We start from the raw sequence: 17,905 nt of genomic DNA, 5'->3' as shown, positions 1-17,905 counted from the left end.
AAAATAACATGTATTAGATGACTCTAATAGTTCACCTGTAAACATCATAGGAGCGAACACGATGGTAGTCATCATCAAAAGCCTCAGGGGGATGAAGGCTAGAGTGCCTCCTTTGTCACTTTTGCCCACAGTTTCCAAAACGCTGTACTGTTACACCCAATGTGACTCTGTGTCCTATATTGGGCCTTCACAGCCAGCTAAACTCTCAGAGAGAGAGAGAGAGACACATACCACTGTTGTGAGCCCTAAAGCGTGCACAACTTGGACAGAGTCTGCAGAGACTCTCCCCACACACATACCACTGTTGTGAGCCCTAAAGCGTGCACAACTTAGTCAGAGTCTACAGACCCCACCCACCCCCTGGGTTTTGTTTTTCCTAATCTAAATAACAGACAGATAGACAGACCACAAATCTTCTCATAGGTCCGGGAGGGAAGAACAGACCTCCACAGATGTTTCTGTGGCCTTCAGCAAATGTCCTAATTTCACACTGCCTGCCTCACACAGGGCTGACCGTAGACTGAGAGAGAGACAGAGAGAGAGAGATGTTTTATTTTTAAAAGCTCTTTATTAAAACCACTCATTTCCAGTTCAGCTCATAGCATTACAGTAGTTGACCAATTCAGCTCATCTCAAAATCATTCAATTACACAAACCAAAACCAACAAAAAAAATGAAATAATGATATCCTTCCACTAGAAACAAAGAACCCTTCCTGTGGTAGGCACAACACCCCCCAACAGCACAGATGTAATTGAAACCTTCCAGATCATTTGTTAACTTATAGTAGGCATGCACAACTCTAAGTTGGGCAGCTACCATCCCTTTTAAAACCTGCACTGGATCTGTGGACCCGTCCCCCTTTATCTTATTTCTCCTTGTGATCCAGATTGCAAGTTTAGCCATTCCAGACATAAAATTGAGCAGTGTATGTACAATCTTTTTTGCTGCAGAATACCTTCAGGGTGACTGAAGGTCACCCGCTCGCTTGTCAATTGGCCGGTACAAAGACCTCCAGCATCCCTTCGGGGAAGAGTGCGGGTCAAAAACCCCAGTCCACCTCGATGCTCTAAATCCTGTCAGAGAGCGTGCATACGACACCTTAACACAAATTTGGTAGGCTTCTTTCTTTTCCATCTCTCTGAATTCCCCCAGCTTTGGGATTTTGTAAGAGAGAAACTGGTCTTGCCACTCCCCAACAGCAGGAGTGACAGTTAGAGATGGAAAACTGTACTCACACTCATCATCCCATTGGTCAGAGTAAGTACGATTTTCGGCAAACACTCTTAGGGGCTCTGACAAGGAGACACAGACCTCTCGAACAATCCTGGATAGGACCCTGGAGGATCTGATGTTGGCCATCTGTCCCAGAACCTCTAGAGATGTCTGTGTGGCCTTTAACAGGTGTCCCAGCTTAACACAGCCAGCCTCTCGTAGAGCAGCCCTCAGGCTTGGTGACGACAACGTTTCAGTCTTTAGGTAGTCATTGAAGAACTGTGGTTCCTCAAAAATCCACATTCCAGGTAGACCGCCGGGGTGCTTGAAAGACTGTAACATAGAACGGTGTAAGTCCTGTGATATCCGCCTCGTTCAGGTTCAGTAAGAACAGCTGTTTGTCGTATCCCAAACGACCAGCCTTCCTTAGTATTAGGCTGGCTGCACCCAGCCACCTTGCCCCACAGTCATACAGGAGTCTCTGGCCTGCTTCAAGCCTGAAGGCCAACACTTGCGAGGAAATGTCTATTAGGCCTTGTCCTCCTTCCTCCACTGGAAGATACAGAGCTGCAGCCCTTATCCAATGCTGCCCAGTCCAGAAGAAATCTACTAGCTGTCTTTGTATTTCCTCTATTAAGCCCCTAGGTGGAGGTAGAACAATTAGTCTGTGCCAGAGCATCGAGGCAACAAGGTTGTTTGTGACCAAGACCCTCCCCCTATAGGATAGCTGAGGTAGGAGCCATTTCCACTTTGACAGCCTAGCACGCACCTTCTCCACCAAGCCCTCCCAATTCTTTTCCTGATATTCTGCTGAACCTATGCACTGAGAGAGAGAGAGAGAGAGAGCCAGCAAGCATACTGGATTACATTTATATAATATAATAATACAGTCCAGCCAGCCAGAGAGAGAGCCAGCCAGCAAGCAAGCAAGCATACTGGATTACATTTACAGTATATCTATCTATCTATAATCGAGGACTGACTTCCGTGCGCTGCTGACGCTATAGCCACAGTTCTGTAATCAACTAAACACAACACCGACACACCACATCTCGCCAACACAGTAGCGACACCGGCTTCGAATGCTATCAATGCATTGAATGGGAGATTATCACGTTTTATCAGACCATTGAATGGGGCGAGTAGGTGACGAGTAGGCGATACACGGACCTACCCGCGATTTGTCAGACCATTCATTGGGCGTAATCAGGAGCTACTGACCTACTTTGGAGGCGGAGCAGTCCCCACAACAATATTTACGATTCTGTGCCTATTGGTACATAACTCCAACGGCGCTGAGTAGGCTCAGGCGAGCGTCGCACCGCTCAGGACGGTAACTCGGTCGCTTTAGCTCCCTCGGTGGTCCTTCGCGGGGCTCCAGCTCGCCTGAGACTGCGCGCCTCCGTCATGGTCCGAAACCAAAACAACCAAAACCGAAACTGAACTATTTAAGTCATCTCCGTTGGTAGGTCAGTAAGTCTTGATAACACCCAATGAATGGTCTGATAAATCGCGGGTAGGTAAGTAGGTCGCCTACTTCGCCCATTCAATGGTCTAATAAAAGGTGATAATGTCCCATTCAATGCATTGATAGCATCGGAATCAGGTGGTAGCGACAACGTGAGCGCTGAATTTACGGCTGGCGTAGGCTACGTCACACTGCTCACTACACATTTTCTACGTCGCAACATAATTAATTCCACTCACCACATTACGGACAAAACGGAAGGGGAGACAGTTTCGTACCGTTTACCGTGCGCACCACCGAGCCAAAACAACACGAGGCGGCCGCCATTGTGGGATGCCAGTCGGGATGCCAGGTTTTCAAAAACAAGCGCCAGAAACAAGCAACCACCTTCATGAAAAAAACAAACACCGCCGAAGGGGTCCGCCATGTTCCACGGGGGTCCCCGCGGGTCCCGACACTCCCAGGGGGTCCGCGGACCCCCAGGAGAGAAAAAATATATATAATTTTTTTATAATTTCTTAATATTTTTTTTTTACTTTTAGAAATTTTAATCTGACGATTTTGGTACCCCAATATACACGCGCCCACGCTGGGCCCTGTGCGCGGCTAGGTAGGTCTAGTAATATAATAATACAGTCCAGGTCCAGGGTCTTCAACGTTTTTCAGGTCAAGGACCACTTAGCTGAGAGAGAGATCAAGCAGGGACCCTCAGTAGGCTACATAGGCTTGTATAAAACTGTGTTGCAGATTAATCTTTCTTTCTTTTTTGTAACCTCAAGAGGACACATATAGAACCAAATGGAGTGAAATAGTGCGCTAAATTCGCCTATAATAAACATCAGAAAAGATCAGCATTCATTTTATGTTCTACTCCTAGTGTTGGTGTCAATATAAAAAAAAGTAGAAGAGAGAGGGGGGTTTTGGGTTGTATATCCCACCTCATGCAGACTTCAACTCAATTGCATTGCACACAACATGATTCTATCAATGAATAAACATGCAATTGATAAATGAAACGCTTATTGAGAGTAGTTATTTTCAATGTATGACGTACTTCATTCCCTCTTTTGTTTTGTTTTGTTGGATTCTCCTTTTTCACTGACTACGGCTGTGGATTGAATAGCTTGATCAATACACTGTTAGTCTCATGTGCCGAAGGTCCCTGGTTCAAATCCCATTCATTACAGTTTACATTTAAATTGCATTGTACAAAACATGACCCTGTTAATTCAGACATGTGCAATTTTTAGACAATAACATGAAATGTTTTTGAGAGTAGTTGTTTTTTATGTATGACATACTTTCTTGTGAAAATAGCCGATCTACAATCTCACACCTTTTTAGATAGCAACGCGTTGTGAGCTTGTAGATTGACTATTTTCACTAGTTTCCATTCCGAAATATATTGAGCAGTTTGAAAAACATTTAAACCAAGGATTTCTGAGCAATTTGCGTGAAAGTGTGTCATGTGTGTGAACTCCTTTTTCATCAGTTTGGGTCTGTTGGCCCAATGGCTTAATCATCTGCCTTGATACCACAGGGTCGCCGGTTCAAATCCCACCTCATGCAGACTTCAACTCAATTGCATTGCACACAACATGATTCTATCAATGAATAAACATGCAATTGATAAATGAAACGCTTATTGAGAGTAGTTATTTTCAATGTATGACGTACTTCATTCCCTCTTTTGTTTTGTTTTGTTGGATTCTCCTTTTTCACTGACTAAGGCTGTGGATTGAATAGCTTGATCAATACACTGTTAGTCTCATGTGCCAGAGGTCCATGGTTCAAACCCCACTCGTCACAGTTTACATTTAAATTGCATTGTACAAAACATGACCCTGTTAATTCAGACATGTGCAATTTGATGCATGTTCACTTCTTCTCTCACTGCCTCTCTCTCTCTCTAACTGCCTCTCTTCTCTCTCTCTAACTGCCTCTCTTTCTCTTCTCTCTCTCTCTCTCACACTGCCTCTCTCTCTCACTCTCTCTCTCTCTCTCTCTCTCTCTCTCTCTCTCTCTCACTGCCTGTCTGTCTCTCTCTCACTGCCACTGCCTCTCTCTCTCACACTGCCTCTCTCTCTCTCTCACTGCCTGTCTCTCTCTCACTGCCACTGCCTCTCTCTCTCTCTCTCTCTCTCTCTCTCTCTCTCTCACTCACTGCCTCTCTCTCTCTCTCTCTCTCTCTCTCTCTCTCTCTCTCTCTAACTGCCTATCTCTCTCTCTCTCTCTCTCTCTCTCTCTCTCTCTCTCTCTCTCTCTCTCTCTCTCTCTCTCTCTCTCCTATTCTCGAAACCGCTCAATTGCTGCTTGCAGCTATATTTAATTTTATATTTGACCTGAAGATCAGAGACAGACAGATGTTTTTATTTAAAAAATAAATAATGTTAAAAGACATACAGTTATGTTATACTCCATATGAGCAACTGGCATCACTTATTGCGGCCTGCAGGTCAATATCCGAATACTGATATATGTTATTGATTTGAGCTGTTCCAATTCCAAACATGCAAGTTTACATGACTTGTTTTCATTAAGCCCATTGTGTTCAATTGTATTGTACTTGATTTAAGTTCATTTAGTTAATATAAGGATGACTAAATGTTATAGAAATATTAATAATAATAATATTCCATTCAGGTGAAGTTTTAGATCATTTATTAGGAAGATTTCAGCAGAGCGCAACAGCATACAGATCATGAGAAGCAGGCCTCCAGGCCTCCTGCAACCCCTCGGGGCACAAGCCTCCTGAAGTGTCATATGCGACACCTTTTATACACAAAGATCTCTCCCCTAAATGTAGATAAATATAAACAGGCTATACTAAGTAACAGTACCATAGAGCTGACTGGTTAAATTAGCAATGACCATGTATAGTATCACAGGACAAATTATTTGCTGACTTGGAGCATAATGTGGATCAGTTGTTGAATGACAGGAACAGAAGCTGTGAAAAGAACCCTGTTGTGTGGCTACCATTCTAGGGCCAAAATACAGATAGATACATATGTGATTTAGAACAGGTTGGCTTTCTCAAAATATCCATTACATAAATACATTTGAAATTAAATTAAAATGATAGACTGAATAATACAAAAATAATTGTCAATTTCATTTTCATTTTAAATCTGTGACTATTTTAGGCTATTTGTGTGATGGCGTTTACACTCAGTATACTACTGAGTGCAGGTACATAATGTGGCCCCCTGCAGTGAGGGTGGAAATGTAGTGGCCCTCTCCATCATCAAGTTGCCCACCCTCTGATCACATTCAAACTAGCCGTGTGTATCACTGAGGACCTGAGGGGGTGCGGTGCCTTGTGTGAAGTGAGACAGATCGACGGCTCTCCAAATATCCTATATTAAAATTACTTATAGGCGGGCGGTGGACGCCACAAAGTAACATGCGGACTTGCGAGAAGCACCGTTGCTCCGATCCGCACCAAACTTGCCAGAAACGCTGTTCTACCTTGACAATAGGCACACCGTGAGTCATCTGTCTTGGTGGTTATCAAAGTGCGGTCCGGGGACCCGGGGTCCTTGAGGGGCTCCCAGGGGGGACTGTAATTGCTGATTTGCTACAGGCAGGCAGGCAGGCAGGCAGGCAGGCAGGCAGGCAGGCAGGCAGGCAGGCAGACAGACAGACAGACAGACAGACAGACAGACAGACTCAGTTTTATTTTTACATAAAATCAGAATCATTAGAATATATTAAAAAAAAGGAATAATACACAGACATTGGGTTCATAGGGTTGAGGAATAATACAGAGGTCACAGAGCTCGCAAAGGCAGATGGAAAATACCAAGAACACCCAGTAATGATAGGAGTGGTCAAGAACTGATGAGACATGATAAGAAAAGGTAAACATAACTAGACAAGAGAACAATGTGCTTACGGTAGATACCGCGGCATGAGCTTTGTGTGCCCCAGCACCTTGCAGTAAAGTGATATTGAGCACCGACAGTGAGTGTTTGAACAGAAACTGTGAAAACCCCTGTGACTATACAAAAGAATCGTACCATGACCTAAAAATAATCTCATAAAATGAATAACAAATAACAGGCAGGATATAGCACTTTTGCGAATCCTGTAACATTGCAAAATTGAGTTGTTTTTCAGAAAAGAACAAAGAAAGGTTAACATTTGATCAACAGGCTGACGAAACACTCCACTCGTCAGTCAACACCCACACTGGAAGAAACGTGCCCGGACATTTTTTTATTTTTACATTTTTATCCCACGATTTTGTAACCCCTATATTTTACACCCAGTGCCAATTGTCTATGTAATCCTGGGCACTACCTTCCCTCTGCCAAGCTAGGGAGGCCAGGGCCGAGCTCATGCCTCCTTAAATGCATGAGAGTCAACTGACCTTCTTGTCACCTGACAGGGGAGAGTTTCCCTGGTTGGACGTAGCGCGTGGAAGGAACACGTTATTCCAACCAGTTCCCTTCTCCTCCATCAGGCGCCCCAGCTGGCCAGGGGGAGGCAGTATAGTGACCAGGATTACTGCATGTTTATGTGAGGGTACCTACCCTATGGAACACAGGGAGAACATACAAACTCCACACAGAAAGGCCCGTTCGCCAACCCCACCTAGGGTATGGGCACTGATGACGCGGAGGAGAGAACACGCCCCCAGCACCCACAGCATCCCCTGCGGGAATCGAACCCAGGACCTTCTAGCTGTGAGGCGACAGTGCTACCGACTGCACCACCGTGCCCCCTACGTGCCCGGACATTGACCTGAGAGGCACCTCCCATTCATCGAGAATCGATTGTTCAGAAATTGTATATTAAGCTCTGTAGATTTAGACTCCAGCATGTAAGACTTCATGCCCTTCTGCTGGTATTACTTGTAAGAGGGACATCAGTTTTCCATCCAGACCTCTGCTGTTCTTTGCTGTATTTGTTGCATTTGCTGTACTTCAGGTTGTACCATTTGATTTCTTACATTCATTCTGTATTAGCATAGGTTCATCTTATACTGGACATTACTTTTGAATATTATTAAAACAATTGGCTAATATAATTTTAACTAAACTGCCTGGACAATGATTTCCTTTGGTTGCCTCCTTTAACAATATCTGTCTAACTCATTGGGTTTTTCACTTGAACGCATAGCTTAATGAAAATATTTTCTTTGGTGTAGAGGCACAGGAAAACCCTAATAACTGACAGACAGACGGACGGACGGGCACGCGTGCACGCACACACACACACACACACACACACACACACACACACACACACACACACACACACACACACACACACACACACACACAGATGTAAGGATTTTTTGGTTCTGGACAACCTCCGGTCCAACCATTCGGTACAACACACCCTCAGGTGTATATAATATATACATGTGGGGCACTACAGCAGTGTTACCGCAGTTTCTAACATTTCAAATGGACATAACTCGGTGACCATTGCTCTGATCAGTGCTACTGCCTGAAATCTAGGCCAAATATAATAATGTCACCTGTATTCCTATTCCTATTATTACAAACATTAGCATAGCCTTTCTTTTATGTCATGATATCATATTGATGACATCAAGGATCTCCAGGGGCATAAAACGGATAGACAGACGGATAGATATGGAGATCTCCATATGGGCATGAAATACATTAAATGGGACACAGACAGACAGACAGACAGACAGAGATTTGAGGATTTTCAGCTCTGTACATGGCCCACAACTTCACAGCAAGTCATTTTAGAATTGTGTCCCCCTTCCGAGGTGAACTAATAATACCCTTGTGGCCTATTCTCCCACACTATAATAATGGCAACCAGTAAGTCAGTGTACCTTTAAGCCTTTTTCAAGGCCTATTTATACCGTATATTAATATTTTTAATCACACAAATAAATAAAAGAAGGAAAAGGCCAAGCCATTTTAATGTTAGGGCTAAACATTGCATAAAAAGTTCCTTAAAATTTCCAGTCCAACAACACAGCCACCAAGAATAACTACACTTATGAATTTTGATGGGCAATAAAAAAAAGAAAGAAAAAAAAACAAAAACAGGTGAGCTACATCTGCATTGCATTTGGTCGCTTCACTTGCTAAAATGCAACAAATAACATCTACCTGAAACACATAATATGACATTAATGCATAAAATTCAGTGTTTCCAGCAACCTGGTGAATGCATAACCAAAAACATTTTCTGTTTCATTTTGACACGTCTGACCCAAATTATGATAAGAGTTATATGGCATGCTTTTCATGCATTTCATGCTCTAGCATAAATGTTCCAATAGTTCTGCTATCTGTGTACTTAGGGTTGCTACAACAGCCTGTCTGTGCACACGATATCATTTAGATAACAAGCTATGGTACTGTAAATGTACCTCATACCGTCAAGCAATCACCAAGCATGAATAAAATAGAAAGTACACAGCCATCAACTCATTATCAATCAGGACTTGATTTAAAATAAATAATATCAAGTTTAATTAAAATATTGCGTTAACTGCATGAAATCATTTACAGTAATTGCAGTTTGCTCCTGTTTGGGGATGACTCAGCACTCCTAGTCTCAGACAAGAACACATTGCATGTTGAAAAAGCCCTCAGCTCTGAGTTCAACAATATCCATCCACACTTGGTTCTCTGATAAGAAACTGTCATTACACCAGGAAAACACTGAACCCATTCTTTTGGGGTCTATAAGTCAAAATGTGGAATGACCTATACTGTTACGGCCAGCGGTATTATCTTGCATTGTATGATTATTTTGTGTTTTGCATTGTATTATTATTATGCAAGGGATAATGCATGGGGAGGTAGTCATTATTGAAAATTAAATTTCAATAATGACTACCTCCCCATGCATTATCCCGCTTATTACACGGCTACTTAATAAATACATAAATACATTTACCCAAAAGTAACAACAAAACGAAGTATTTCCTTGCTTACGGCAATGAAAGTATTCCATAAGTATTGGGCTGGGCGGACAAGTTCGCCTCGCAAAAACAAATGACGAAATGGAAAAAAACTCGCCCCAAAACACACTCGCCCCCCATTCTATTTACTGCCGATTTGCCTGTAATACCGCCGGATTTGCCCCGGGGCGACTGTGTTTTGGGGCGAGCGTTTTGGTATTCCCCCGTTGTTGTGCCACGATAAACAAGGAAGCGCAGTGGATCAAATAGAATGACTTCTCGGTTATTGCATCGTCTATTTCTCACTTCAAATGTTTTCAAAAACATTCTTGAGAGCAACGTTTAGTTGTAAATGACATTGTTTGTTTGTTTACATGGCTGTCATGTTGGATAAAGCATATAACCAAGCAGCACAGGTTGACATGAGCAGGTGTTCTGAGTCTCTGATTACACAGCGGTCCGTTATAGAGCTCATCGGTCATTATCCAGAAATAATGACCGATGACTGACCAATCAGAATCGAGCATTCAACCAAGCCGTGTAATAACCTGTGTTATTTCCTGTGTTCTGAGGTGGAGTGAGAGATGAAGATTGGAGGCTGTTGGTTTCCAAATGGCAGACACCTGCCTGTGTCTGTTGATCACTGGAGGCTGCCAGCTGCCGGCGGGAATTGGTCCACCAATAGGCTCTATGCACAGCCACCATATTGGAAAGAAATTGGGCCTCTTCCTTACTTCCTTCACAGGTGTTACCAATGATACTAATGAAGGCTCTGTTCCATTCTGGTCCAATAGAGTCAGGGTGCTGATATTGTGCATGTTGGCTCACTGGAAACACTCTGCTACACCAGTGGGTCTCAAAGTGTGGTCCAGGGAACCTCATGGTTCCTTGAGGAGGTTGCAAATGGCCCCTTACGGGTGTGTAACTCTGAGAGTGGGCAAAATGGTCTATTTGGGGGTCCATTTGGTTCCTTTTGTACACTCTCAGAGTTATGGGGGTCCTTGATATTAAAACGTTTGAGAACCACTGTGCTACTCTAAATGGAACAGAGCCTTCATTAGTATCATTGGTATCACCTGTGAAGGAAGTAAGGAAGGGGCCCAAGTTCTTTCCAATATGGCTGCTGTTTGAAGCTATTGCGACGCGTTGTGAGCTTGCAGAGCTGCTATTTTTTTTTAATTCTTGAGGAAAAAAGTGACAAATTTGGCACAACATTATTTTCAGATGGGTATACGCGGACAATTACATATTCATTTGAGGGTCCTTGACATGAAAATGTTTGAAAACCACTGGTTTAACAATATTAGGAAACACTTTAAAAACAAGCCCCAAAAAAAACGCAACCCGCAACTACCAATATTTTCAAGCGACTTTACAGAAAAAAATGCCCAAAATCGTCTTTAATAAGCAGTCATGGCAACACTGGTTGTTAGTGGTCATTGGCGGCATGGTTCACATGGGTTCATGCTGCAACTCCCCCATGCACCCCACGCTATAACAATATAACAATAGTGTTATTCTAATGGATATAATAAAGGAGAACAGATACATTAACTTTTGTATTTAAAGTAATTTAATAACAAAATCAATAAGTGCATCCTTAACTGTCTTTGTAAATCATTAAGCCTACTCCAAACAAGATCCAAGAGATTATTAATGTTACATCCCATTATACAATTGTAAAAGAGTGAAATTATTGGGTTTTGGCTCCTTAATGGAGGCAGCAGCTTACTCTAATGACTTAGTTGTTCATGGAGGGAGTCTTCATTGTGTCACACTCTACCAGCCAATACTTCAAGCTAACGATGTAATCGTGAGCATGTATATTTATAAATCAGAAAAAGATTATATCAAAATTAACATTTGTTTAATTGGAAAAAGATACAGAGGATGAATTTTAAAGAGTGTCAAAGATTCATGTCATCACATAAAATACAATTTCACACAATGACATTGATTAGAAAACCACGATGTGGTTAGGGTCAGTAGATTGATTATTTACTTCCAAAGAGCACCAACCATATCTGTCACACCATCGAAGACTTTTAGTGGAGACTTTGCGACCTCCACAACTCCTCCCGCTAAATTTGCTCCAACTCCACCTACAAGAGCTCCTGGAATATTAGCACCCTCTAGTTCACCTCTCCTTTCACGATCCTCTACGTAATCTACGGTACCTTTGACCATGCCTACAGGAACATCCACTATTGCTTTAGTGAGCCCAACTGCTGCACCTCCTACTAAAGCTACAGGTGTCATTAATACTTTCCCCAAAATAGCGAATGGGTTCTTGTTCTTTGCCTCCCTCTCCCTCTCCTCTTGCCTTTTCTTCTCTTCCTCCCTTCTCCTTCTCTCTTGTTCCTCGTATCTCTTCCTCTCTTCCTCCCTTCTCCTCTCTTCTCTCTCTTCAGATCTCTTCCTATCTGCCTCTCGTTTCCTCTCCTCCTCTCTCTTTTCTGCCTCTCGTTTCTTCTCCCACTCCTTCTTCTCCTCCTCTCTACTCTTTCTTTCCTCTTCACGTCTCTTCCTTTCTTGTTCTTCAGACCTTTTCCTGTCCTCCTCTATTCTCCTCTCGTACTCCCTCCTGTCCTCCTCTCTCCTTTTTCTCTCCTCCTCAACCCTCTTTCTGTTTTCTTCCTCAAACCTCTTCCTGTCTTCCTCGCGCCTCTGTCTCTCTTGTCTCTCCAACTCCTTTTTCATGGCCTCCATTTTCTCCCTCTGTTCCTCCTCCCTTTTCCTTTCCTCCTCCTGTCGTTTCATCTCTTTCTCCCTCCTCTTTCTCTTCTCCTCCTCTTGAATCTTTCTCTGGGCCTCTAAGTACATCTTATCTGTGTAATGCTGTCCACCATTGGCCTTTACCATCTTATCAATCTTGGCTAGCAGACGGGTCACCTGTGCCCGGTCTTTCTTTTTGTTGTCAAAAGCATGGAACCTTCCCTCACACTCACTAATTAGCTGATTAAGCTCTGGGCTTTCCTCTATATATTCCTCCACCGGTATGTCTATGGCGTCTTCACCAGTGAACAAAATTAATGCGTACTTCAAAGCCAGCTTGGAGAAGTTCTCCTGAATCCATTTCATGGTCATCTGTTCCTCTTGGGTGAACCTTGTGCCCAGCCTGATCACCAGCAGAAAGACGTGGGGACCGGGTACGGTCATTTCCACACACCTCACAATCTCCGCCTTCATCTCCTCGTTGGTCCGCTTTGTGTCAAAGAGCCCGGGCGTGTCGACCACCACCACCTTTCTTCCCGACACTTTGGTTTCAAATTTCCTGCACTGGCTGGTCACCGATACAGCTGAGGATTTCTCGACGAACTCCTCTGTGCCCAGGATGGTGTTCCCAGTGGAACTCTTGCCCACGCCGGTCTTACCCAGCAGCACAATACGCACATCAGATCCAGCTGCTGACACAAATGATATGAAAATAAATGAACTATTATAGCTGATGCTGCTGAATGAACACAACTAAAAGAATGACAAGCAAGAAGTTTGTGATCAAAGTAAATCTTTAGGTGGCGTTTGGAATGGAGGTGGGGGAGTGAACATGTTACATTCCATTAAAATTCCTTGTAGGTTTTTCTGTTTAAGCTTTTGCAATGCTTTAGCATTTTAGTTAACTAACAATATTGACCACCAAGTACACAAACACATCTAAAACTTGAGTGAATTGCCACTGTCACATAATTTCACATTAGTTTTTCATTTGAGCTGAATGATTGAAGGACATAATGAAAAGGTTTTACACCTGCTGTAATACACCACCACTAGCCTATTAGAAGAATAAAGGACAACTCACCCATTGTGTTCCGTGTAGCTTTGTGTTCCACCGTGTATGTTGGTGTGCCGTGTACCTTAATCTTCTTTTACCTGTTGAAAAAACACAGCGGTAAGATTATTTGAATGAATGAACGAATAAGTCAATAAAAATGCACACACACACACACACACACACACACACACACACACACACACACACACACACACACACACAGACGAGTCATGCCGGTGGTGAAAAAGACACAAAGATAGGCCCACCCCAATGTAAACCAGTAGTAGGATTGAAGTGAGTTATCTTCCTATGGTTGCCACTCCTTAAAATTTCCAAAAATGTGTGTCATTATTCAACCATGGAAACATTGTTTTCTTTTCTTTTACACAACATCTCAATACATGCTTCATAGCCTATGAAAACCAAACGGAATCAATCAAATCAAACACTTAAAGTTGAAATTTGTGGTAATTGCTATAACCTCCTCTAGCCCAATCTTCTGATAAACCTACCGGAAAAGCGCTATAAAAATGCAATTCATTATTATCATTACCCTTGCTGTGTATAGCCTACTTTGATGCGGTACACTTTGATATGCTGTTTTTTGTTTTATTCTTGTTGTAATCTGTTTAACTTGCTTGTTTTCCTTTAATTATTTTATTTTGCTTTAGTTAATTTTCCTTCTGCTCTGTTTGCTCGTTTGTAACTTGTTCTTGATTTGATTCAACTTTGGTAATTGTAAATGTGCTATATAAATAAAGTTTGAGTTGAGTTGAGTTGCCATCAACATTTTGGTTCAGCCTGGCAAGCGCATTTAAAAACAGCATTGCTGCCAAAAAAAAATCATTCATGGAATACTGGCAATCCACAAAAAAAACACACAAAACTGAAGAGCCTACACCTGTTTTGTGGCACCTGCAGAACTCAGTCAGTTAATGGGTCTTTTCTAATCCGTGCCCTGGTTACACAAACAAGAGACTGCAGTATGATATTTCCCTGTCCCTTTGGCTCTATAATTTGAATTCTGAAGCCTTGGACTAACCTTGGTTTCAGGAGCAGGTTGTGGAAAGGCATTCTTTTCTCAGTCTATTAAATAAATATATAACATTTTTCTTAGAAAATGTTGCTTTTTCTTTCTTTTTTCTTTTCTTGGGTTTAACTCCAGCAACACACAGCCACCAAGAACAGATACAAATATGAATGATGTTTGGTGGGCATTAAAAATAGAACAGGTGAGTTACATTAACACCATTGGATTTAATCTGTTGCTGAAATGCAGCACATCATAACATTTTCCCTGAAACACATATAATTTATGTGATATATATATATATATATATATATATATATATATATATATATATATATATATACATACATACATACATACATACATACATACACACACACACACACACACACACACACACACACACACACACACACACACACACACACACACACACACACACACACACACACACACACACACACACACACACACACACACACACACACACACACACACATACATACATATATACATGTATATCTATTTTACAGATTAACAAGAGTAACACGTTATAGAGGCTAAAATGAAGAGGAAGAGCCAAAATGACTTAAAAGTCCAACAACACAGCCACCAAGAACAGATATACTTCTGAATGATGTTAGGTGGGCAATAAAAAAAAACAAAAAAAAACAAAAAACAGGTGAGCTACATCTATACCATTGCATTTGGTCGCTTTACTTTCTAAAATGCAACTTATTTATCATATTTGAACTGGGGACCCAGATGCTTAGGAGTTGTAGGCATTACATTTTGTTTGAATATTGCACATTAAACTAATCATCTGGGAACCCCCCGTTTGAGAACCATTGTTATATAGGCTATTTTGCATGGATATGAATACAGGTTTTCCGTTAGATTTTGAATTGCCCTTACGTGTGCCTTAAATGGGCACAAAAAAACTTCTTCCAATGCGCTGTAGTATACTGTAATATTTGTTCTCTGTTTTTTGTGTGGAAACAATTCTTGAAAAAAATGTATGAAACAAGATATACCAGAGTAATCACATGAAATCAGGCATAGAAAACGCAAAAACGCACCAGAATAATAATATTTTTCACCAACCTGAATGAGACCATACAGTAGTAGAACACAATCAGTGCCTGTTCCCTCTGTCGTCCAGCTTCCAGGACAGTTGTCTCTTAGTGCAGCAGCCTGGAGACTAAATATATAGGCTAAGTAAATGATTTTCAGTTTCATTATGACAATATACAGTGCCGACAGATCTATTACATAAGGGGTGGCTAGTAAAAATCTTCATTATGTACTTTGGTCGCTACAACAACCATGTCTCTGCAGATTCTGATCCAGATAATGACTGTCATTGTAAATGTACGTACCATAAGCTCTGAACAGTAGTGGAAAGTAACTAAGTACGTGTACTCAAGTACTGTAATTAGGTAGAATGTTTGGGTACTTTACTGGAGTATTTCCAATTTTCAGTACTTTTACTTCTAGGCCTAGAGGCAAATACTGTATTTTTTTTTTACTCCACTACAATTATTTGAATACTTTAATTTCTAGTTACTTTGCATATTTGAATTCATATTAGAAAACATACAGCCCTATTTAAACTTTGGCTATTTGAAAATAGCCAAACACTGTTCAGGGATCTGCCATGACAATAGTCACACCAAAATTCATAATTGCACATGTGGGGCACTACAGCAGTGTTACAGCAAGTTTGAACATTACACACGCCAAATTTGCTGTCAATCTGTCAGACGTTTCTCGAGTTAAGGGGGAAATATACTGTAATATTATTATTATTATTATTATTATTATTGTTGTTGTTGTTGTTGTTGTTGTTGTTGTATTTATGGCCCACAACTTCAAGTCATTTTACAATTGTGTCCCCCTTCAAAGGTGAATATCCTTGTGACCTATTCTCTCACACTACAAATGGCAACTACCTACACAGTACAGTATATTACAATTTAATTTTAATCACATAAATAAATAAATAAAAAGGCCAAGACATTTAAATGTTAGGGCTAAAAATTGCGTAAACATTTTCTTAAAATGACTTAATCCAACAACACAGCCACCAAGAACAGATATACTTCTGAATGATGTTAGGTGGGCAATAAAAAAAAAACAAAAAAAAAACAGGTGAGCTACATCTATACCATTGCATTTGGTCGCTTTACTTTCTAAAATGCAACTTGTAACATCTCCCTGAAATGCATTATTATATGACATTAATGCACACAATTTTACATTTACTGAAACTATGAAGGCTTCAAGATCAGTGTTTTTTCCCTCCGTTGTCCAGTTTCCAGCAGCATGGAGAGTGCTGACCCAGTCTGAACCAATATGATATGAGTTATATGGCATCTTTATACCTGTATATCTGTGTTGCTACAACAGCATCCCTGTGCACATTATGATATAATTTAGACAACAAGCTATGGCCTCATTGTACTGTAAATGTACCTGAAACCTTCAAACCTCACCAAGCATGCATCAAATAGAAAGTATGCAGCATCAACTCATTATCAATCAGGACTTGATTTAAAACAAATGATATCAAATTATAAAATGTTTTATCTTTTTATCGCAGTAATCAAAACATTGTGTTACCTGCATGAGATCAGCAAGTACAGACACTGTCCTAGTGGTTATCAGAGTGCGGGGGGTGAGCCTTGATCTTTCTTTGGTGTTTCGTCCAGGCAGACAGGGTTTTGAGGTTAGGTTTAGGCATTATTTCTGTGAGGTTAGGGTTAGGGTTAGGGTTAGGGTTAAGCATAGTGTTAATAATTTTAGTGAAGTTAAATGTTAGGGTTTAAGCGCAATCAAGGCGAAACACCAAAGAAAGAGGGAGTCCCGCCCCGCGTCCGGGGACCCGGGGTCCTTGAAGGGCTCCCAGGGGGGACTGTACTGGCTGAAACACTGTTCAGGGGTCTGCCATCAGGATAGCCACACGTGGCCCATGGGGACCACTGGCACAGTGTTGCTCCAATCTGGACCAAACGTGGCACACTTTTCAGGGGTCTGCCATGACAATAGTCACAACAGGGGCCATGTCAGGGTCCCCCAGGGGCCATACACCGCTGCTCCAATCATCACCAAATATATGGCACAAACACTGTTCAGGGATCTGCCATGACAATAGTCACACCAACAAAATAATTATACGCACGTGGGGCACTACAGCAGTGTTACCGCAGTTTCTAACATTTCAAATGGACATAACTCGGTGACCTTTGCTCTGATCAGTGCTACTGCTTGAAATCTAGGCCAAATATAATAATGTCACCTGTATTCCTATTATTACAAACATTAGCATAGCCTTTCTTTTATGTCATGATATATCATATTGATGACATCAAGGATCTCCAGGGGAATAAAACAGATAGACAAACGGATAGATATGGAGATCTCCATATGGGCATGAAATACATTAAATGGGAGACGGGCAGGCAGGCAGACAACAGAGATTTGAGGATTTTCAGCTCTGTACATGGCCCACAACTT

General features: G+C 41.7%; 1 protein-coding gene across 1 annotated transcript in view; it reads right to left on the bottom strand.

The window, feature by feature from the left end:
* Positions 1-13,390, bottom strand: part of LOC311050630 (uncharacterized protein) — a gene marked incomplete at both ends in the record, with an annotated part of 42,667 nt that extends 29,277 nt beyond the window's left edge. The window contains 3 exons of the mRNA XM_084064715.1: positions 1,315-1,548; positions 12,015-12,991; positions 13,387-13,390. Coding sequence (XP_083920841.1) covers positions 1,315-1,548; positions 12,015-12,991; positions 13,387-13,390 — 1,215 coding nt within the window. The remainder of the gene's footprint in view (positions 1-1,314; positions 1,549-12,014; positions 12,992-13,386) is intronic.
* Between the last annotated feature and the right edge of the window lie 4,515 nt (positions 13,391-17,905).

Source organism: Gymnoscopelus microlampas (genome assembly GCF_963454915.1).
Source record: "Gymnoscopelus microlampas genome assembly, chromosome: 8".
NCBI lineage: Eukaryota > Metazoa > Chordata > Actinopteri > Myctophiformes > Myctophidae > Gymnoscopelus > Gymnoscopelus microlampas.
The sequence above is the reverse complement of the archived record's forward strand: the minus strand, read 5'-3'. Positions and strand labels throughout refer to the sequence as shown.